This window comes from Stenella coeruleoalba (assembly GCF_951394435.1).
Source record: "Stenella coeruleoalba genome assembly, chromosome: 2".
Classification (NCBI taxonomy): domain Eukaryota; kingdom Metazoa; phylum Chordata; class Mammalia; order Artiodactyla; family Delphinidae; genus Stenella; species Stenella coeruleoalba.
The window spans coordinates 36,808,699-36,832,632 of NC_137147.1; the positions used below are offsets into that span (position 1 = coordinate 36,808,699).

At 40.5% G+C, this 23,934-nt stretch overlaps 1 protein-coding gene across 2 annotated transcripts in view; it reads left to right on the forward strand.

Annotated features, from left to right (window-relative positions):
* Positions 1–23,934, forward strand: part of ESR2 (estrogen receptor 2) — a 133,599-nt gene that overhangs the window by 87,953 nt on the left and 21,712 nt on the right. For both annotated transcript variants that reach the window (XM_079912186.1, XM_079912187.1), the window contains 3 exons: positions 1,692–1,830; positions 4,337–4,411; positions 7,695–7,828. In XM_079912186.1, coding sequence (XP_079768312.1) covers positions 1,692–1,830; positions 4,337–4,411; positions 7,695–7,828 — 348 coding nt within the window. The remainder of the gene's footprint in view (positions 1–1,691; positions 1,831–4,336; positions 4,412–7,694; positions 7,829–23,934) is intronic.

A 23,934-nucleotide genomic window follows, 5' to 3' on the forward strand; every position in this document is an offset into this window, starting at 1 on the left:
AAATGAGGTCTCTCTCCAAGTTCTAAGCCACTAGGGACAATTTCCATGGCCTGGAGGTCAGCAACTGCATTAAGCACATTTTAAAGATTGAGAAGGGGGCATGAAGCTGGGTGACAGAGCAGCTGGGTGTAAGAGCCTCAGGTAATAGTATCCATAGGGGTCATTTGTTTGCTTCTGAGCTTTCTGAGAATTTCCAGGTTTTCCACTTTGGTTTTGATAGTCTAGCATCTTCACCTTTGCCAGAATGCTGTTTTATTCTCAGCTCTTTCCCATAGGAGACAATACTGATGTAATTTCCTCTAGCTTTTGCTCTACGTGTATTCCAAGCCTAGTTTTCAAGATCCCACGTGGAGAGTAGTGGTGAAATTAATTACTCCTGAGAGCTGTGCAGCTTCTTTAAAACCAAACTCTTAAGCTGCATTAGTCCCTCTTCAAGCCTGGTATTTTGGAAAATTTTCAGAAAGCTTAGGCTTTCTGAAGCTGTGGGATTTTTTTCCCCCGTTCTCAGCTAATATAGTCATTGTCTAAACCAAAAAAAATTGGAATATCACCTAGCCTTGGTTTTGCTGAATATCTACAAGTATGAAAAGCTTGATCTCCTTTGGGTAGGCTTATTGTCTATAACTGTGGGTGAGATTGAAACGTGTACACATATCAGGAACTGGAACTGAGTGTAGAATGTGGCTTTGGAAAGGATTTATCCATCTTTCCATTCATTACTCTATTAAATTCTCCTTTGTGCAGATTTGTGTTATAATCGTTCAAAGATTTGAACCATGTGTGTTCTCTGTGCCGTAGTTTCCTCATCTGTGAAATGAGGATGATGAGAGATCCTAGCTGTCGGAAATTCTCAGAGATAGGCCTTGTTGCCCCCATTTTTCCTGTAAGGAAACAAAGACTTCATAGGAGATTAAGTAACTAGCTGGGATGAGGCCGAGCAGGGTTCTAAGCAGAATGCATTGCACTCCAAGGCCATTTGTTTATATTTACTATACTTATATTATACTGCCTCCTCCTCTTACGGTGGCTTACGGAGGAAGCACTGGTGATCTCTGCTTCTGAAGTGCTTACCTCCCTTAGGGACCTGTTTCAGTTGTTACCTATCCTCTTCAGCGTACAGTAGCTTAGAGACAGCACACCTACTCAGAAGAATGATTCTAACGCTAGATGGGAAATGTTAAGCAATTGAAGAAACTCTTTCAGCTGGAGCTCTGACTTTCTGCAGGGGTTGGCCCTGCTCTCTCTGCAAGCCTCCCATCTGCACCCCCACTCTCCCATCCCCCCACTCCTTCTGGCCCCAGTCATGGGCTGGGCCATATTGGCAGCCCCTCTGACTGGCAGCTGAGCTCTGTCTTTCTCAGTAGTGCAGAGGGATTATTAGGATATAACCAACAAAGGTCAGGGCCAGCTTTCTGTTCTTCCCTAGCATCTGTCTGGGGAGCTGTATAAGCCCAGGTGACAGTCCTTTAGAAATTCTGAATGAAGTACATTTCTCTCTAGAAGGGGTTTGAGACTAGAAAATAGTGAGTACTCACTTTGAGTTCAAGATTTTCTCACTTGTCAGCATTTAGCAATGTCTTTAAAATATTGACTCCCCCCACCCCACCCTGTATGATTGCTCTTCTGTTTTTATGGAACGGGGGAGCTGAGGAGGAGGGTGGGGTGTGCTCACGGCCTCTTGCTTTCCCCAGGCTTCGTGGAGCTCAGCCTGTACGACCAAGTGCGGCTCTTGGAGAGCTGCTGGTTGGAGGTGCTCATGGTGGGGCTGATGTGGCGCTCCATCGACCACCCCGGCAAGCTCATCTTTGCTCCAGACCTCGTTCTGGACAGGTGAGAAAAAATACTTTATGTTTCTTCTCCGACTGGTTTGAGTGAGGCGCTGAGTGAAGTGGGAACAAAGTCCTGGGTTCTGCAATTAAAACCTTACTCCTGAGAGGGCAGGTAAGAGGAGGATAATGTCATGAGTTCCTTCACTGGGTCAAGAACCCAAGAAGGAGAGCATGGGCACAATGATTAAGTGTCCTGTGACTCATTCTTACCTTTTCTTAGAATGAAAAGAGCATGGGCACAATGATTAAGTGTCTTGTGACTCATTCTTACCTATTCTTTCAGTGTGGCAGCATTCACTGGCCAGACCACAACAGGGGGCTGTGTCCTGCAGGGTATATGGCCACTAAGTGTACACGTCAACTTAGATTTTTCTGCACTAAAAAACTCCATTTTCAGGTTATAATTTTAAGCTGTCCTGCTGTTTTTTCCATTGGAAGGGACCCTGTACATCTCCAGCTATTTGGACAGGTGATGAAATTCTTACAAATCTACCAAGTTTATTTTAACATGCTTTAACTCACTCTAACTACATGTACTATATAGCATTTTTGGCAATAGCCGTGGAACGAATGGTTATTAAAACCAGATGAAAGTTAACGGAAACTGGGGAACGATAGTGTTAATGTGATAACTTGGTTGCATTTAGTTTTCTTTTAAAGATGGTGCAGAAAAGGAACCAATTTTTAATTGACTTAGGTGAACTGTTCGTGGAGGGAAAGCTGGAATGTACAACACTCAGGCTTTTTAGGAGAAAAGTAGAATGCTTTCTTGGGGTAAATTTGAACAGTTTGAAAATCTCCATGGAAATTGATTTCCACATTCCTTATATTGAAAAAAGTGCTAGTGTTGAATATTCAGTCACATTTGACTCTGTGCACAAAGAAGGATGCCTAGTGTTATGAATGGAAAGGATCTGCCCCTTGGCATTGCCTCTTTAAATCATCAGAAGATCCCCATGCACATCTTACTCAGATGAAAAGTAATAGCCCAGGGAATTAGCACCCATTCTGTCTGTTGTCATGGATGACAGCATTGACAACACTGTTCTAAGTAACAGAGGTGTGCTGGTGGAGAACAGGGCCGTTGGGAAGAGCTGGAGCGTGGACTGTGGCTCCACTAGGAGCAAGCCCAGAGGGAGATTCTGGAAGCCCAGACCCTTCAGTAGCAATCAAAATAGCTAACTTATTGGCTTCCAGGCACCATCTTAAGCACTGATATGTGTTAAGTCATTTCATCTTCACAACAGCCCTTTATGGGTAAGCACCATTATTATCCCTGTCCTTCAGATATGGAAACAGGAGGTAGGTAACTTACCTGCAGTTAGCAAGTGATGCAGCTGGGCACAGGGGCTGGCTGTGAAGTTCACACTCTTACCTACAACAGTACATGCCTCCCAGCGGGATAGAGAACTGGAAGAGGAAAGAGGAGGAGGCCAAAAGGCAAAGTAACTTTCTACTTTATTCTTTTATCTCAGAAGAACTCTGTTTCACTCTCTGTGCACCTCAGAAGCCTGCTCCTCCTCATCTCAGGGTACCATGTTGCGAGGCAGGCTGCAAGGCCAAGCACCCAGCCAAGCCATCAGTCTCATTCGTTCATTCATTCACTCATTATATTCCACTTGGCATTTAAAGGCACACACACACACAAATATACACACAAAATTCCCTAGAAGTTAGTGCTAGGAAGAAGTTCTATCCTTTGGTGAACCAATAAATTTGCAGACTTTGGGACTGTGTTATTTTACTTTTTGCCTTGATTTCTAAAATTGATGCCACATTTAGTGTTTATTTTCAGTGACTATTTCATTCCTGGTTTTTAGTACAACTAACTTACCTCTTTGTGCGGGTTCTTTAACTCCCATGTGTATATAAATTACTGTAAATTGACACCAATCCCAGATAAACTTTAGGCTTACCTGTTGGTTAAGTAATAGAAGAAAAAAAAAGTAATTTTTCTTATATGTTATTTTAATAGACTCACATTACTTTATAAATATTTGGATGTGTTATTTTTTACAACATAGAAATTGAGTATATTTGAGGATGAAAGAGGAGTTCTTAGGAATTGTAAATGCATTCACATTGAACAGGCATTTTTTTGGAGTGCCTACTAGTGGTTATTTTTTGTTGCAGTCCCTACTTGATTTGAGCACTCTGTAAAGTATAGAATTTCAATTCCGAGACTCTTAGTGCATCTGTTATACAGATAAATACATTTTAATGTAATGGGTATGTTTCTGGAGGAGCTGCTTATTCAAAAATGTTCAAAATGTGACTTATTCCAAAAGTCAGGGATCATGCACCATAAAAGTGTTCTATTGTGAATCTTTTTTGCAACGTGAATAAATAATTTTCACACTACATGAAAATAATTGTCTTTTGGTAGATTGTCCTGTCAGAGTTCCTTTAAGTGGTGGTATGACCATGTAAGCAGTGAATACAATTAAATTAGCCTATTTATTTGTGGAGACTGAGACTATAATTTGTTTCCCTTTATTCTTGTTGAGGCTTCTGCAGCGAGAAAACTTGAACCTACTGAGGATGAGAGGAAAATCCGGGTATCTCAGCTTATTTCTAACAAGGTAGTTCTTTTAGTAATCACTAGAATCCCAATTCATGTGAAGATCTACCACAGAATCTGAACTTCTACTTGCTCAGAGAATCATATATGCTAAGACATTATGTGTCCTTAGCATCAATAGGAAACTGTCAAATGTTATTAAAAAGTCAGAGGAAGTGGATGTTTATGGAGTTCTGTGGACTCACAAGTGTAAATGTACTGAGTTTGCATTCACCTCAGGTATTTGTATATTGAACTTTCTTCAAGAGACTGACAGAATTTTCACTTCTGAATTTGTATTTCCCTTTTGTACTCAGATCATTTCACCTGAGTTCAATATTTAAGTCCTTCCCATGTGCTAAGCTCTCCCAACCCTACTGCCACCCACACAAAGACAGACAAACTGTGGTCTATTAGCCACATGTGTGCTGCCAGCGGATATATATATGCCAGTACCAAACAGTGAACCCCAAAGGGAAGCCCACTCTTTCAACACGTTGTCCTTGGTATCAAACAGAATATTTTTCTTTTATAAAGGGAGTGGTTATCAAATATAAGATAGTCCACATGGAACTACTACTTCTATTTTTATTTAGCACTGGTTTATGGGGAAATGGAGTGTCAAAGTAAATTTCCATGAGTAGTTTGGTTTGATTGATATATTGTTTCAGTATTTTAACATCCAAATCATATACCCACTAGGTTGAATTCAGATCTTTTAAACCTGTCTTAATTTCTTACTCGTAATTCAGTGTCAATCATAGTTACTTACAGAATAAATGAAATAGGTCTCATTGATTGTAAAGTCCTTCCTCACTCTGTTCTGTATAACTCATTTTAAAGTAGAACTCTATTAGGGTGTCCTTTATAAGATATTGTACCTTATTGCCCCTATATTTCTCATTTATTTTCTAGAAATGTATTTGTTTTCTACATCCTGTGAAGTGAATAAAAATATTGTAACCTTGCCACCCCTTGAATGAGATGGTTGGCTCTCACACCTGCTGGAGAAAGCAATCAGACCTTGCTCTTTACAACTGGTTGAGAAATTCACTTTTTCCATGCGGTACATATGTTCTGATTACTTTGAGCTGCAGCATTTATCAAGGCCTAAGATACCCTGAAATATAAACTCTACCTCCATTAAAAAAAAAAAATTTAGTTATTTATTTTGGCTGCACCGGGTCTTAGTTGCGGCATGCAGACTCTTAATTGTGGCACGTGAGATCTAGTTCCCCTGACCAGGGATGGAATCCGGGCCCCCTGTCTTACCCACTGGACCACCAGGGAAGTCCCTCTACCTCCATTTTTGAAATATGAATTTACATTTTAAATGGTATGTATTTCGATGAGGAAATGGTGCTAACTTCAGTATTTAGAGATGTGTTTCTAGGCACAGGTGGCAGCTTCTGCAAAATAGGATTGATTTCAAATGAGTCCCCTTATCGTACTACTTGGGGAGGTGTGTGTGTGTGCGTGCCTGTGTGTGTGTGTGTGCAGGCACACATGTGCCCGTGACCCCACCTCTGAGTCTCACAAAAGAGTAAAGAGCCAAACTATTAAATTGTCAATGCAGGACTTGTTGGATTTTTTGTTTTTGCCCCCAGAGATATTTTAAAACTAGCTTTTCTCAGTATCAGATGTCCTTAAACCCACCAATTACAGTTTCCAATAATTAATTGTCCTAGGCTGAGTGATTTGATGATTGGCTTGAGGGGCATTCAAGTGAATAAGTGAATAAGTATTTCTTGTGCCTCTGCTATGTGCAGGGCATGCATGTCCTTACTGGACATTAGCAGCAGGCTGCCTGGGAAAGCCCAGAGCAGGGGAGGTGGGAGGATGGCATATGGAGGGCTGGGCCTTTCCTATAGATTTTGGCACCCTTTGCCCAGGGCTCTGATTCTCCAAAGTGGCCTTTCCCTTAGGAGTGACTTCTAGGGGGCACTGACATTTTATCACTTAACCTGTGCACTTTCAGGAAGTCTAAACTGGTTTCCAAAGTTACTGCGCTTGTTTGCCAGTGTGCACAGTTTGCATACTTGTAACTTTGTGTAGTGAGCTTGCGGGGGTGTGAACGCTGTGGACTTCAGGATCCTGGTAAGCGGGCATCCAAGCATAGCACCAAATAGGAAAGGCTTTAGCAGGATTGGTAGTACCCACTGGTGCCAGTTCATTTGAACTCTACAGAGGCCCTTTCTCCAACTACTACCATCACTGGAAATGTCCTGGCTTGGGGTTGGGAGAAGGAGGAGGGACCAGCCAGTGTTCTTTGAAGATCTCAGGTCCCCTTCAGGGGCTGCTGCAGAGACTGAAAATGAAACTTGCAGAAACTCATGGCCACCATAGCTGCCCTTTGCTGTGTACTGCAGGCTTTTAGAAGCAAATGAATGTTTCGTGGCGAAATCATTTAACTGCTTGCTTGTCAAGGACTTCCAGTAGCTCTGTGACTGATGATAATGGAAGTTGTTTTGGGAGCAGTGAGGTGGAATAATGTGTGTCTGGCTGGAGTGAATTGAAGCTGGTATTTTCTAGGTACAGTTCAAGTAATTTACTTCAAAAGTATGCTTAAACATTCATTTCCGTAAGGAGTGGTCAAAAGAATCTCGATTACATAGTCCAAAGTTTGTCTAAAACTTTTGCTTAAAAATAATCTTTGGCACATCAAAATTACCATGTCTCCATTTCTACCTTCCTTTCCTGATTCTAGTCCATCTTCTGTAATTGTGGTTTCTTTGTATGTCATATTAGCTTTTCTTCAAACTGCATTTAAATGTCTCTTAGTTTCCCCACCAGTTTCTAGTTGACCACCAGGATGTGAGAGTTAAGCCCTAGATATAAAGTAATATTTCTTCTTGGGATATTTGCTTCTGTAATGTTCAGTCTTTCCTCATTAATACTTCAGAGTTTTTTGATGAGAACATGGACTGTATCATTTTAGTAATATGTGTCATATTGAGGGCTGGTTGGCTGACATAGTTTAGATCAAAAATAATGAACAGAAATGGTATTCCTTTAAGAAAACATTTGGTGAATAGGTAGGAGGAAAATGTACTTCCAGTGCACACTGTTGCCTAAAGAGTATATATTCAAATGTTTGCTTTATGGACTTCTAGGAAATGCCCTGTCTTCCTTATATAAAAATAATTTTAGTAATTTCACATTTCTGGGTGTGGTCTCATTACTATCTTGTTATAGTTAAAGGGTGTACAAGATGAAACTTGAGATTAAAAAGAAAATACTCCTTATTGCTTTCGATGGTTACCGGAAGCTGTATGTTCCTTACATTTCTAAATGGACTTTTGTAGGGATGAAGGGAAATGTGTAGAAGGAATTCTGGAAATCTTTGACATGCTCCTGGCAACGACTTCAAGGTTTCGCGAGTTAAAACTCCAACACAAAGAATATCTCTGTGTCAAGGCCATGATCCTCCTCAACTCCAGTAAGTAACCACACAGCTGGGCCATGTTTTATGGGGGAGAGATGCTGTTTCTAGAGCTGGCATGGTGTTGAGGAGTACTGAATTTCTTTTTTTTTTTTTTTTTCTGAATTTCATATTTTATTTGAAAAGGGGAAAATGGCTTTCTTTCGGACTTTTCTGTTTCATTTTATAGGCATTTAAACTGTAGTTAACTTTTGGTAATTTGAATATAAATTATTCGTTGGGTGAATTACTGGTAGTAATTTAAAAAGTAGCTGAAACCACTCTACTGGAAAAGGAAAAAACGAACTTCAAAATGTTTACCTCTCATCCTTTTTTCTTTTTTTGACATTTTAATTTATTTCATTGTGATGTAATTGACATATAACACTATTAGTTTCAGGTATACAACATAAATGATTTGAATTTTTTTATAAATTTATTTTTATTTCTTTCTTTCTTTATTTTTGGCTGCATTGGGTCTTCGTTGCTGCATGAGAGCTTTCTCTAGTTGCAGCGAGCGAGGGCTACTCTTTGTTGTGGTGCGCGGCTTCTCATTGTGGTGGCGTCCCTTGCCGCGGAGCACGGGCTCTAGGCACGCAGGCTTCAGTTGTTGTGGCAAATGGGCTCCAGTAGTTGTGGCTCGCGGGTTCTAGAGCGCAGGCTCAGTCGTTGTGGTGCACAGGCTTAGTTGCTCCGTGGCATGTGGGATCTTTGCAGACCAGGGCTTGAACCTGTGTCCCCTGCGTTGGCAGGTGGACTCTTAACCACTGCGCCACCAGGGAAGTCCCAGATGATTTGAATTTTGTGTATATTGAGAAATGATCACAATAAGTCAACACCATCACCATACATAGTTCACAAAACTTTTTTCTTGTGATGAGAACTTTTAAGATCTGCTTTCTTAGCAACTTTCAAATATGCAATACAGCATTATTAACTATCGTCACCATGCTGTACATTATATCCCCATGACTGATGTATTTTATAACTGGACTTTCAGCCCCTTTTCAGTGTTTATACGGACCTTTTACATGGTTAACATGCATTTATATTTACTATTTTGGGTTCTGCTTTTACAAGTTCATTTATTCATTCCATTCATTCATTCACTAAAGATGTTGAGGATATATGTATTCCTACCCTCCCATGGCTCATAGAGAGAGAGAGAAAACAAATTCGCTAAAAAGAATGATCTCAGTGCTATCACAAAGTGTGTACAGAGCACTGAGTACTCTGGGAAGACAGGAGGAGAAGTGCTAAAGTGGTTGCAGAAGGGAACGACGTTTGGGTGTTGCATGAGTTGATGGGCAGGTGGGAGGGGTAGGCAGGGAAGAATGAAAGGACGGGGGTAAGCCAGGAGCTGCAAGTCATGCCGTGGAAGAGCAGGGGGAGGTGGACAAGGTTGTAAAATGCAGTGTTGAAGATTACTGAGTGTAACTCCTGTTGAGAATTGTTGCCTGGGGCATTGAGCAGCCCTAGAAGAGGGTCAGGCAGGGAAGTATCATGGACAGATAGGCATTCTTTTTTTTTTTTTTTTGTGGTACGCGGGCCTCTCGCTGTTGTGGCCTCTCCTGTTGCGGAGCACAGGCTCCTGACGTGCGGGCCCAGCAGCCATGGCTCACGGGCCCAGCCGCTCCGCGGCATGTGGGATCTTCCCGGATCGGGGCACGAACCCGTGTCCCCTGCATTGGCAGGCGGACTCTCAACCACTGCACCACCAGGGAAGCCCCAGATAGGCATTCTTGAAAGGTCACTCTGGCTTCCGTGCGGAGGACTGACGGGAGAGGGGAGAGACTGAGGCAAGGGGCCTAACAGGAGTTATTAGGAACAATGAGAGCCAGAACTAAGTTGGTGTGGAGGGGCCTGGGAGGAAGGGACCTGACTTGAGGGAAATATATGGGGTAGAGGTGGGAAATGAGGAAAGCATCTAAGATGTATGTATGTTGTAGCTTTGCTGTTTTTTTCTTATTATATAAATAATACCTGGTTATTGTAAACATTCAAACAAAAGAAAAACATACAAAGAAGAAAATAAAAATCACTAGGAATCCCCCCTCTCCGCCCTAGATAACCACCATATCTTCGGTGACTGTTCTTTAACAGCTCTTGATAGAGAGATAGAGATAGATATGTACACATATGCTCATATATAAAATTTTACATAAACAGCATAGCATCTTGTATTAAAAGTTATGGAAACTTTGAAGGAGGCTTGCTTTGATCCCATTTTTTCTTGATCCTTCCACCCAGACACCAAGTAGCTAATCTTAACAACCAGAGGGTAGCCTTGATACCTTCTTCCATCCTCTAATAATCATTTAAAATAATACCTCACCTCCAGTATATACACAGACCTTTTTTCCCCCATTTAAAAAACTTGGGACACTACATACAAATACTTCTTTGCATCTTGCTTTTTTCCTTTTCAGAATGCTGTGAAATCCCTTCAGGACAGTGAGGAGAGATCTAACTCAGTCTTTGAAGCAAGGGCATTGTCTACATCGTTCAGCCTTTTCTCTATTGATGGGCCTTTGTTTAATATACGTTTTCTATTTTTTTTACCATTATAAACATTGCTACAATTAATAGAGACATATTATTTTGCACACATTTCTAAGTTTCTGTGTAGTTTTCATCCTGTTCAGTTTGCTGTCTACCTGATGGTATTCAATCCAGCTGCTGTACCAGGTATTGATTGCTTTGCTTAGCTGTTTACTCTTGTTGGGCCTTTAGGTTATTGTTTTTTGTCTTTTTTTTCTTTCTTTCTCAAATAATATGTATGTCCAGGTTGTAATTCTCAAGTGATGACTTACAGACTTCATTTGGGCAACGTATGGGGCTTTATTACCTAGATTTTATCCAATTTTAGAGCATAGTGTTTGAAACAGCAGAAATCTGTGAGATGGTATTATGCTACTTTATTTTAAATCAGACTAAGCAGCAGTTCCTGAAGCCAAAACTCAATGCAGAACCTGTGGCCACATGGGTCGCAGGCTGTCTCCTGATGTGGGAGCAGCTGACCTCTCCCCCTCCAGCCTATATTCATTTCCTCTCTAATAGGTGCTCTTGGGCATTGGCACTGGTTTTGTTGAAAGGGAAACACATAGAGCAGTGCTTCTCAAACTCTCTATGGTGAAGCACCAGGTTTCTTTTTCTTTTATAATTTCCAAATTGTTATAGATAGTTACTTTATTTTTATTTTTATTAGAGTATAGTTGATTTACAGTGTTGTGTTAGTTTCTGCTGTACAGCAAAGTGAATCAGTTATACATATATCCACTTTTTTTAATTTTTTTAACATTTAAATATTTATTTATTTGTCTGCACTGGGTCTTAGTTGCGGCATGGGGGATCTTCGTTGCTGCTTGTGGGCTCTTTGTTGTGGCACGCGGGATCTAGTTCCCTGACCAGGGATCGAACCTGGGCCCCCTGCATTGGGAGCACGGAGTCTTAATCCCTGGATCACCAGGGAAGTCCCTATTCACTCTTTTTTTAGATTCTTTTCCCATATAGGTCATTACAGAGTATTGAGTAGAGTTCCCTGTGCTATACAGTAGGTCCTTATTATTTATCTGTTTTATATATAGTAGTGTATATATGTCAATCCCAATCTCCTAATTTATCCCTCCTCCCCTCCTCCCTGGTAACCATAAGTTTGTTTTCTACATCTGTGACTCTATTTCTGTTTTGTAAATAAGTTCATTTGTATCATTTTTTTAGATTCCTCATGTAAGCGATATCATATGATATTTGTCTTTCTCCATCTGACTTACTTCACTTAGCATGATAATCTCTGGGTCCATCCATGTTGCTGCAAATGGCATTTTTCACTCTTTTATGGCTGAGTAATATTCCATTGTATAAATATACCACATCTTTATCCATTCATCTGTAGTTGGACATTTAGGTTGCTTCCATGTATTGGCTTTTGTAAATAGAGCTGCTATGAACATTGGGGTGCATGTATCTTTTCAAATTATGGTTTTCTCCAGATATATGCCCAAGAGTGGGACTGCTGGATCATATGGTAGTTCTATTTTTAGTTTTTTAAGGAACCTCCATACTGTTCTCCATAATGTTGTACCAATTTACATTCCCACCAACAGTGTAGGAGGGTTTCCTTTTCTCCACACCCTCTCCAATATTTATTGTTTGTAGACTTTTCGATGATGGCCATTCAGACCGGTGTGAGGTGATACCTCATTGTAATTTTTTTTTTTGTTTGTTTGTTTGTTTTTGTTTTGTGGTATGGGGGCCTCTCACTGTTGTGGCCTCTCCCATTGCGGAGCACAGGCTCTGGATGCGCAGGCTCAGCGGCCATGGCTCACGGGCCTAGCCGCTCCGCGGCATGTGGGATCTTCCCAGACCGGGGCACGAACCCGTGTCCCCTGCATCGGCAGGCGGACTCTCAACCACTTGCGCCACCAGGGAAGCCCCTCCTCATTGTAATTTTGATTTGCATTTTTCTAATAATTAGTGATGTTGAGCATCTTTTCATGTGCTTTTTGGCCATTTGTATGTCTTCTTTGGAGAAATATCTATTTAAATCTTCTGCCCATTTTTGGATTGGGTTGTTGGTTTTTTTGACATAGAGCTGCATGAGCTGTTTGTATATTTTGGAGATTAATCCCTAGTCAGTTGCTTGCACATATTTTCTCCCATTCTGAGGATTGTCTTTTTGTTTGTTTATGGTTTCCTTTGCTGTGTGGAAGCTTTTAAGTTTAATTAGGTCCATATGTTTATTTTTGTTTTTATTTTCATTACTCTAGGAGGTGGATCAAAAAAGATATTGCTGTGATTTATGTCAAAGAGTATTCTGCTTATGTTTTCCTCTAAGAGTTTCATAGTGTTGGCCTTACATTTAGGTCTTTGATCCATTTTGAGTTTATTTTTGTGTATGGTGTTAGGGAGTGTTCTAATTTCATTTTTTTACATGTAGCTGTCCAGTTTTCCCAGCACCACTTATTGAAGAGACTGTCTTTTCTCCATTGTATATTCTTGCCTCCTTTGTCATAGATTAGTTGACCACAGGTGTGTGAATTTATTTCTGGGCTTTCTGTCCTGTTCCATAGATCTATATTTCTGTTTTTGTACCAGTACCGTACTGTTTTGATTACTGTAGCTTTGTAGTATAGTCTGAAGTCAGGGAGTCTGATTTCCTCCAGCTCCAATTTTCTTTCTCAGGATTGCTTTGTCTATTTGGGGTCTTTTGTGTTTCCGTTTAAACTTTAGAATTTTTTTCTAGTTCTGTGAAAAATGCCATTGGTAATTTGATAGAGATTGCATTGAATCTATAGATTGCCTTGGGTAGTATAGTCATTTGGGCAATATTGATTCTTCTAGTACAAGAACATGGTATATCCTTTCATGTAGATAGTTACTTTTGTAAAATAAAAATAAAGTACTAGAAAAAGAAAAGTGCAAAATACAAGCCGTAGTATTTTGTTGTTACATTCAACTGATTTAAAATTACTCTATCAATTACTGTAAAAGTTTCCAAATGCTTACCCTCAATTTCTTCTTCTCTCTTTGTGAACTGGTAACAGATGATACTTTGAGTAACCCTGGTATAGAGCATGGAGAGCTGTCCTGGAGATAGCTGGATCAGGAGGTGGGCGTGGGGGGAGGAAGTTAGGTCTTAAAGGAGAGGAGAGGGGGAATGAAGAAGGAATTGGAAGGTCATGTGAGACTCAGAGACCCTGAAGACAACCTTTGGGTACTTCCTGGTTGGATCTCAATCTGGCCTTACTTGCCTGACAGGACATTTCCCCCACACCCAGTACACTCCCTACCGCAGTTCTAGAAAGCAGACATTTGTGAGTAGAAATGGTAAGTTGTTGGACAAATGAAAATTGTAGGGAAAGCCAAGAAGACTCCTAAATGCTTTGGAGCTTCTGGCACCTTCTTGACATTTATTGTTACCATTCCCCTTCTATAAAATAATATGAGGGCCAAGCTTACATCAGTGATTAAGTTGATGTGCATATAGGAAATGTCCAGGTGGGACATATGAAACTGTGGAAGAAAATCAACTTTTTCTGACCTTCTCTTTGAATTTACCTACAGACGTTACCTCAGATTTTTGTTGTCATTTGTCTTTGTTAAAGGAAAGATTTCCTTGGAAAGTTCATTCCCACCGTGGTACAGGAGGATCATCAAATGCCAGATTATGGGGCTTCTCTTACTTGCAGAAATAATTTAGAACTCTTTTCTGTGCAGCAATGTGCTCCTTGGAAAGCAGCTTGCTTCTTGTTACACCACTTTGCAGTGTAAAGCCTTATGTTTGGCAAGGCTCCTCACAGTCATTTTAGCCTCTGGACATCATATTGTGTTGTTGGGAAACTAGAAACATCTGTGCAAATGGGAAAGCCTAAGGCTACGGCATTCCTCCTGCAGCATCTGACAGAACTGCCATGTAGAGAGAATTACAGAGGGTGAGGTAGGCATGTGATGTAATTACCACTTGGGACAGTAAGTGAGTAGGATTTGTTTACAGTAAATCCCAAGTTAAGAAATCTTTTCTTAAGAAATTTTTTTGGTTTGGTAGTCATAACGGCATTCAGAATGAAGTTATTCTGTTCTGCGTTGCTGTTAGGAAAATGGGGTTCTGTTTCTGATGGAAAATTTCCACTGTCAGGAGAGGTGAGTCTTTTCCATGCTAGATTATAAGCATCTCAAGTTACAGGCTTTTTTCTTTTTGATTATTTATAGCATTAACTTGAAAACAAACACAGGGACAGAATCCACTTAGCCACCTGGAATTTAAACAACCCTACAGAATATGTAAAACAGACATTGGACATTGGACAGTGACTCCCAAGAGAATAGACACAAGGTGATCCATTTGACCAGTTTACTGCCTGGAGCCAGTTTCCAGGTTGCAATACAGGGAGAAGTAACCCAGGTAGACACCAGTGGTCTCCCTGAAATGAGGGAGCAGAGTTGTGAATTTGGGAAGGCTAGGATTTTCAGGGGAGAGAACTGGAGAGGAACGAGCCGGACAGAGAGGCTTTAGAGACCTGCAGAGGATCCCCTTCAGGTCTTCAGCTGAGCATTAATTTCATGCTTATGATTCTAACCGAGGGCAGGGAAGGAACCACCAGAAAGGAGCAGGCAGAACAACACTTGGAAGTTTACACAGGGCCAGGAATAGTTCATGTTCTCACCAGCCACAGGGAAAAAACCTTCTACTCTACTGGATGTTGGTTGTAGTACTCAGAAAGGTATTGCCTCAGTAGTGAGGTAACATAAGCCCTAGACTAAAGGCTGCCCTGCTCCTACCAAATGAAACTTAAAAAGCAAGTCTGAAGGATCAAACTATTGCCAAGTAACTTAACTGCATCTTAACTGCATAAAGCTCAAGACTATTTAAAGGAATGGAAGAATATCCAGCACTTAACAGGGTAAACCAATCACATGTTAGCAAGCATGGAAAGAAGCAGAAAATATGACCTATTATGAGGAAAATGACAATAATTGGAAAAGACACCAGGTGATGCAGATGATAGACTTAGTAGACAAGGGCATTAAGACAGTTACTGTAACTATATTCCATATGTCCAAGGAGTAGAGGAAAGCATGAACAGGTTAAGGAGAGACATGGAAAATATGAAACTCACACAAATTAAATTTCTAAATGTGAAAACTATGTTTTGATGGATTTACGTCTGATTAGGCATAGCAGAAGAAACAATAGTGCCTGTTAAGCAAGAGCAATAGAAACTATCAAAAAAGAATAGAAAGTAAAAAGGGTTTAAAAAATGAACAGAGTATTAAGCTGGAGTGGCTACATTAATATCAGAAAAAGTAAATTTTAGAGCAAAGAATATATCTAGGAATAAAGAAGGTAATTTCATAATGATAAATGAGTCAATTTGTCAAGAAGACATAACAATCCTAAACATTTATGCACCAAATAAGAGAACCTCAAACCTCATGAAGTAAAATCTGATAAAACTGCAGGGAGAAATGGACAAATCCCTTATTATAGTGGGATATTTTAATACCCCTCTCTCAATAATTGATAGAATAAGTAGACAGAAAATCAGTAAATATAGAGAAGACTTGAATAACACTGCCAGCCAACTTTACCTAATTGGCATATTAAAAACCCTCAACCCCAAAACAGCAGAAGACACATTCTTTTCAAGTATTCATTGAATATTTACCAGGATAGACTATATCCTGGACCATGAAACAAGTCTGAATACATTTAAAAGAATTTAATTCGTACAAAGCATTTTCTTTGACACAATGGAACTAAATTAGAAACCAATATTAGAAAGATCTTGGAGAATTTCCAAACGTTTGGAAACCAAATAACATATATCTAAATAATCCATGGATCCCAGAAAAATAATCAAAATTAAAATTAGAAAGCATTTTGAACTAACTGAAAATGAAAGTAGAACACAGCAAAATGTTGGGGTTGCAGCTAAAGCAGTAGCTTGAGGGAGGGCTTGCCTGGTGGTGCAGTGGTTGGGAATCCGCCTGCCAGTGCAGGGGACTCGGGTTCAAGCCCTGGGCTGGGAGGATCCCACATGCCGCGGAGCAGCTAAGCCTGTGTGCCACAACTACTGAGCCTGCACTCTAGAGCTGGCGAGCCACAACTACTGAGCCTGCACTCTAGAGCCGGCAAGCCACAACTACTGTAGCCTGTGTGCCTAGAGCCCGTGCTCCGCAACAAGAGAGGCCACTGCAATGAGAAGCCCGCGCACCGCAACAAAGAGTGGCCCCAGCTCGCCGCAACTAGAGAAAGCCCGTGCACAGCAACAAAGACCCAACACAGCCAAAGATAAATAAATAAATTAATTAAAAAAAATAGTTTGAGGGAAATTTATAGCATTCAAGGCCCATATTCCAATAAAAGGAATATCTCAAGATTTTTCTTGAGGTAGGCTTGTATTGCTACAAACTTCCCTCTTAGAACTGCTTTTGCTGCATCCCATAGATTTCAGATCATGTGTTTCCATTTGTCTCCAGGTATATGTTTATTTCCTCTTTGATTTCTTCAGTGACCCACTGATTTTTTTTTTGTAGTATGCTTTGTGTTTGTGTTTTTCACAGTTTTTTTCTTCTAGTTGATTTCTAGTCTCACACTGTTGTAGTCAGAAAAGATGCTTGATGTGATTTTAACCTTCTTAAATTTATTAAGACTTGTTTTGTAGGTTAGCATGTGATCTATCCTGGAGAATGTTCCATGTGCACTTGAAAAGAATGTGTATTCTGGTTTACATGTACACCAATGTTCACTGCAGCATTATTTACAATAGCCAAGATATGGAAGCAACCTAAGTGTCTGTCAATAGATGAGTGAATAAAGAAGATGTGGGATGTGTGTGTGTGTGTATGTATGTATGTATGCACACATACAATGGAATATTACTCAGCTATTAAAAAAAGTGAAATCCTGCTATTTACAACAACATGGAAGGATCTAAAGAGTATTATGTGAAGTGAAGTAAGTCAGAGAAAGGCAAATACTGTATGATCTCACTTATTTGTGGAATTTAAAAAACAAAACAGACAAAACAAAAATAGACTAATGAATACAGAGAACAAACTACAGAGAACAAACAGATGGTTGCTGGAGGGGAGAGAGAGTGCATGAAGTAACTGAAGGGAATTAAGAGATACAAACTCCAGGGCTTCCCTGGTGGTGCAGTGGTTAAGAGTCTGCCTGCCAATGCAGGGGACACGGGTTCAAGCCCTGGTCCGGGAAGATCCCACATGCCACGGAGTAACTAAGCCCGTGCACCACAGCTACTGAGCCTGCGCTCTAGAGCCCGTGAGCCACAACTACTGAGCCCGCATGCCACAACTACTGAAGCCCACACTCCTAGAGCCTGTGCTCCGCAACAAGAGAAGCCACTGCAATGAGAAGCCCGTGCGTCACAACTACTGAGCCTGTGCTCTGGAGCCCATGAGCCACAACTACTGAGCCTGCATGCCACAACTACTGAAGCCCATGCTCCTAGAGCCTGTGCTCCGCAACAAGAGAAGCCACCGCAATGAGAAGCCCACGCACCACAACTAGAGAAAAGCCCTCACGCAATGATGAAGACCCAATGCAGCCAAAAATAAATAAAAATTAAAAAAAAAAAAAGAGATACACACTCCAGTTATAAAATAAGCCATGGAGATGTAATATATAACGTTAGGAATATGGTCAAAAATATTGTAATACCTTTGTGTGGAGACAGATGGTTACTCGACTTATTGTGGTGATCATTTCATAATGTATGCAAATGTCAAATCACTATGTAGTACACCCAAAACTGACTTAGAATTGTATGCCAACTATATTTCAATTAAAAAAGCCAGGTCTGAAATTAAGGACCTCAGCTTTCAACCTTAAGGAAACTTAGGAAAAGAAGAGAAAATGAAACCCCAAATAAGCAGAGGAAAAGAAATAATAAAGGATAGAGTGGAAAACAATGGAACAGAAAAAAAGAAAATAGTAGATGAAAAGCAAGAAAGTCAAAAGCTGATTATTTGAGATCAATGAAATTGATGAGCCTCTGGCCAGACTGATCAGAAAAAAGGAAAGAAGATACAGGTTACCAGTATCAGTAGTGGGATAGGTGACGTTATTTTTCTGCAGATATTAAAAAGAATAATAAGGTAATATTATAAATAACTTTATGCCAATTCGCTTGAATATTAGATGAAATGGACAAATTCTTTGAAAGATACAAATTACTGAAACTCAGTCAAAAAGAAACTTAAAAATTCTGAACAGCTATATATCTATCAAAGACATTGAATTTGTAGTTACAAACTTTCCCACAAAGAAAACTTTAGGCCCAGATGGCTTTTCTGCAAGAATTCTACCAAACATTTAAGGAATAAGTAATACCAAGCTTATACATATTATTGCAGAAAACTGAGGAGTTGGCAATACTTTCCAACTCATTACTCTGATAGGAAACCCAGACCAACATATTGGAAGAAAAGAAGACAGCAGACCAGTATCTCTCATGTATACAGATGCAAAAATTCTCAAATTTGTTTTTTAGAAATAGAATCCGATAATATATTGTGAACAAGTGTGATTTTCCCAGGAATACAAGGTTCTTTAACTTTTGAAAATCAATCAACAGGGACTTCCCTGGTGGGCCAGTGGTAAAGAATCCGCCTTCCAGTGCAGCGGACGCGGGTTCGATCCCTGGTCGGCGAACTAAGATCCCACATGCCACAGGGCAACTAAGCCCAAGCGCTACAACTACTGGGCTTGCACACCTCAACTAGCCGGTGTGCCACAAACTACAGAGCCCCTGTGCTCTGGAGCCTGTGCGCCACAACTAGAGAGAAGCCTGCGTGCCGCAATGAAAGATTCCACGTGCTGCAACTAAGACCCGATGCAATATTTATTCAATATATTTTTTTAATTCAATAAATAAATAAATGAGAAAAATAAAACCATGTCATATTCATTAAAAAAAGAAAATCAACATAATTTACCATATAACAGAATAATAATGAAAAACCATATGATTATTCCAATATGTGCAGAAAAAGCATTTGACAAAATCGAATGCCCATTCCTTCTAAAAACTCTCAACAAACTAGTAACGGAAGGAAACTTCCTTAACCTAGTCAGGGGCATTAATGAATAATCTACAGCTAATGGTATACTTGCTTGTTATCAGGAATAAGACAAGTATGTCCACTCTCACGAATTTTATTCAATGTTTTACTGGAAGTTTTAGTGTCATAAGTCAAGAAAAGAGAATAAAAGACATCCATCCAGATTATAAAGGTAGAAGTAAAACTTTTTATTTGAAAAATGTGGTAATCTGTGTAGAAAACTCAAAGAGTTTACAAAAAAGTGAGTTTACCCAGATTGTGGGATATAAGGGAAATATATAAAAAATAATTTTATTTCTATATGGTAGGAATGAATAATTGGTAATTGAAATAAAAAATCAATACTATTTACAATAGCATCAAAAATTGTGAAACCTTGGGCTTCCCTGGTGGCACAGTGGTTGAGAGTCTGCCTGCCGATGCAGGGGAAGCGGGTTCGTGCCCCGGTCCGGGAAGATCCCGCATGCCGCGGAGCGGCTGGGCCCGTGAGCCATGGCCGCTGAGCCTGCGCGTCCAGAGCCTGTGCTCCGCAATGGGAGAGGCCACAACAGGGAGAGGCCACAACATTGAGAGGCCTGCGTACCGCAAAAAAAAAAAAAAAAAAAAAAAAATTGTGAAACCTTAGGTTAAATTTGACAAAGAATGTGAGACCACACACTGAAAACTGCAAAACATTGCTGACAGAAATAAGAAATCCTAAATAAATGGAGAGAGATGTTAATGGGTTAAAAGATTCAGTATGTTAAGATGTCAGTCTTCCCCACAGATAGTCTGTAAATTCAACTTGATCCTAATAAAAATCTTAGCAGTAATGAACTAGATACAATGCTTTTGGTCCAGAATAGGGATATACACTCTTATAGTTAATGAGGGCTCTGATCCTTACCAGGCTTAGAAGAGCATGTTCCTCTCTGTTGGGGAGAGATGGGGTGAGGGCAGCACCATCCGAACTCCCCTCTCAGCAAATCCTCTTCCGTGGTGCATAGGTAAGATGTGAGGGTGCCTGGCATTACTCTATTATATATACTCAGTCTTTGATATGGCTCGTGAAACTCAGAGACAACAGAAAATGTTGCATTTAACACAACCTATTACAATATTTGTTAAAGTGTTTTAGAAACTCTAGGGTGTTATGTGAGTGTTTACTTAATGTAACAGCGTATCCAAATTAAGAGTCCTGAGACCAGCCATCTTGTCACCCAGAAACCTGGAGACTAGGGAAGTCCTCCCTTGGATAGAATTAGAGGCTACTGAATCTAGGAAACAGAGTGGAATCAATCTGCAAATAATTAGTCTTTTAAAATATTTAAAATTAGGAATAAGATCTATGCATCCAAATAATTTTAGGGCTTTGCAAACTTTTGTGACTTTTCATTACAAAGTTTTCATATGGATGACACTTTTCATTAAATGAAAGAAATAGTTAGAACCAGGTAAGCCTGTTTTACATGAAGAAAATTATTAAGAGATATGAACTCAAGCCCTGGTTCACTCTGAGTTTATGGGGAGGGTTCCCATGACGTGGGTGGGCGGAGAAGGCCAAGATACAAAAGGACACACAGAAGGATGCTGAAGAGGCCAGATGGGTGCTTTCCTGTTTATGGAGAACATGGGGGCAAAGCATTGTAGGTATCAGCCTCCTGGGTCCATGTCACCAGCACCTTTCCAACATCAGTCTGTTCTTATGGTGCTGGGTTAGGAGGTGGTGATAAAGGGGATGGTCATAGCTAGAGGTTCTTTCCTCAAAGCAAACAGGCAAACAAAACCCCACATACACCTCCCAAAAGCCAGAACAGTTTTCCTTTGGTTAGTATTCTGGAATTTTTATTAAATACTTTATCTCTTCTGATTTATTTGCTTTCAGTTGAGACGAGCTTATATCTTCATCCTTTGAACCCTTAGGACGTGGCAGATGTTGGGGGGTTGCCCATCTCTCCCCATGTGCTGCTCAGAATGTCATCAGGTGGGCTGGTGAAAGGAGGACACAGCTGTTCCCAGGCGATAAAGAGGAAAGGAAATTGTGTCCTTGATTTTATTTTACTTTCTTTGGTATGTGTGTGGTGGTGTGCCAAGATCTTGACATTTTTACTGTATTTCTTTAGTTTTAGGAAAAGTCATTTAATTTGGTTCTAAAAGAAAATCTGATGTTCTTAACTCTTGGGGGCTGGAAGGAGTTAATCCTTACCGTTTCCTGTGTGTCTGGGCAGTGAGCATCCTGGGGGCTTTGTGTCTTGTCTCTTGCCCCTCCTGGGGCCTGCCACTTAGCGATTACCCTGTACCTACATGTCTGATGAGCAAGAGGGTATGTGAATGCCCAAAGTGCAGGCACAGCACTGCTGACTGAAAAGAGACAGGCAGCCAAATGGGCATTCTACAGCCCAGTTCCTTCCCAGGATGATTTTATATAGGTTAATCTTTTTGTACGTAAAACCTTTCCCCATATGTAAAATTGATACAGCACGTGCCTTTACAGAACCACAGTGACCCCTATCCCCAAACCCCTCATCAGTGGTGGACCCTGAGCCCTGTATGGAGCTGTGCTGACCCCACAGCCTGTAGAAGATCCAGGGCTCACCCTTGGCGGTGACTGCTCGTTTATGAAGAAGGTGACCCAATAGCCAACACAGGTTATCTGAGGGGAGCCTTGGTCAGACGTGAGGAGGTACTGAGGAGCTTTTGTGTTACTGCAATTTTGGTTCTGAAGATTCACTTTATTACTTTTTAAAATTACAGCTTTATTGTGATATTCATATGCCATTCAATTCACCCATTTAAAGTGTACAATTCAGTGGATTTTAGTATATCCATAGACTTGTGCAGCCATCATCAAAACCAATTTTAGAACATTTTTCATCACCCTAAAAGAAATCCTGTACTCCCCAGTCTAGCTGTCACTCTCCAATCTCCGTCCCACCTATAGTCCTGGGCAGCCACTAATCTACTTTCTGTCTGTATCGATTTGCCCATTTTGGACAGTTCATATAAATGGAATCATAAAAACGTAGACCTTTGTGGCTGGCTTCTTTCACATTTAAGTTGTAGCATGTGTCAGTACTTCATTCCTTTTTTTTTTGGCATTCTGCTTTTTTTTTTATTTTTTATTTTTATTGGGGTATAGTTGTTTTACAATGTTGTGTTAGTTTCTACTGTACAGTGAAGTGGAGTTCCCTGTGCTATGTAGCAGGTTCTCATTAGTTATCTATTTTATCTATCATATTAGTGTATATATGTCAATCCCAATCTCCCAGTTCATCCCCCCCACCTTTCCCTCCTTGGTGTCCATACGTTTGTTCTCTACACCTGTGTCTCTATTTCTGCCTTGCTTCATTCCTTTTTATGGCTCAGTAATCTTCCATTGTATGGATATACATTTTGTTTATCCATTCATCAGTTGGTGGACATTTAGGTTGTTTCCACTTTTGGGCTATTATGAGTAATATTGCTGTGAACATTTGTATACTAGCCAAATATTTTTATATTTTCACTTTTTGTCACTTTAGACTGACGTATGTACAGGTACGTAATTTTGACTCCTTTTAGAATCCAAAAATGTAAGATTTCTTTATGGCAGTAGAAATACATGGAGCACATTTCATGTAGCAGAATAGACTAAAGGGTAGTTAAAGAAAGTACTTGTTAATGCAGCCAGGGTCAATTTTAAGGGAAAATAAGCTTAAAATAATTTTCTCTAAGCTTTCATTTGATTTATAATTTTCTATGTATGTACCTAAAATATGCATCAACATGCCTATTTATCATTTCAATTTATAATGGTGTGCTTGGCTAAAAATTTGAACCTATGTAATTTCAGTCTAATTCTTCCATTTATGAGTGCTTACTCCATGCCAGTCATTGTAATAGGTGACGGGTATATAAAGGCAAACAAATAGGGTCTGTGCCTGCACAGTACTTATGTCCAGTCTCACTGAGGGTCAGAGCGTGTGTATGAGGACATCCAGCGTGTAGGACAACGTGCTGCCCTCTGCTGGGGAAGCACAGGGCACCTTTGGAGCTTCAGAGGAGAGCCCAAACCAGAGGGAAGTCAGGGAAGCTTCCACAAGGAAGTTCATAACCAGGCTGGAATCTAAAGGAGGAATGGATGTAGATAAGCAAGAGGAGGGGATGTGGAGAAGAGGAGGAGATGGGGTGGAGGAGGGGAGGGAAGGAAGAGCATTCCTAAGCAGAAAGCTCAGTATGCTCAGGGCATCACCTGTTAAAGGAATTGAAAGCAGTGTTCAGGGTGAGGTGTGCGGGGAACTGAGCTTGCAGAGGGCAGAGAGAGCCCTGGTACATTGTTAACTGCACCAAGTGGTTTGGACTCTACCCCAAGAGCTGGGAATTCATTTAAGGGCACCACATGATCTGTATTTTTCATTTTGGACACTCAAGGGCATGTTGAGTGGAAGGTGGGGGCAGTGAGAGGGCAGGTCATTTGCCATGGGGGTCAATGGGAGGCTTGACCCCAGCATGCCAGGGAGCCTGGAAGAGTCCCTGTGAGGAACAGGTGAGCAGATGGGTTAAAGCAGCAGCTTCTG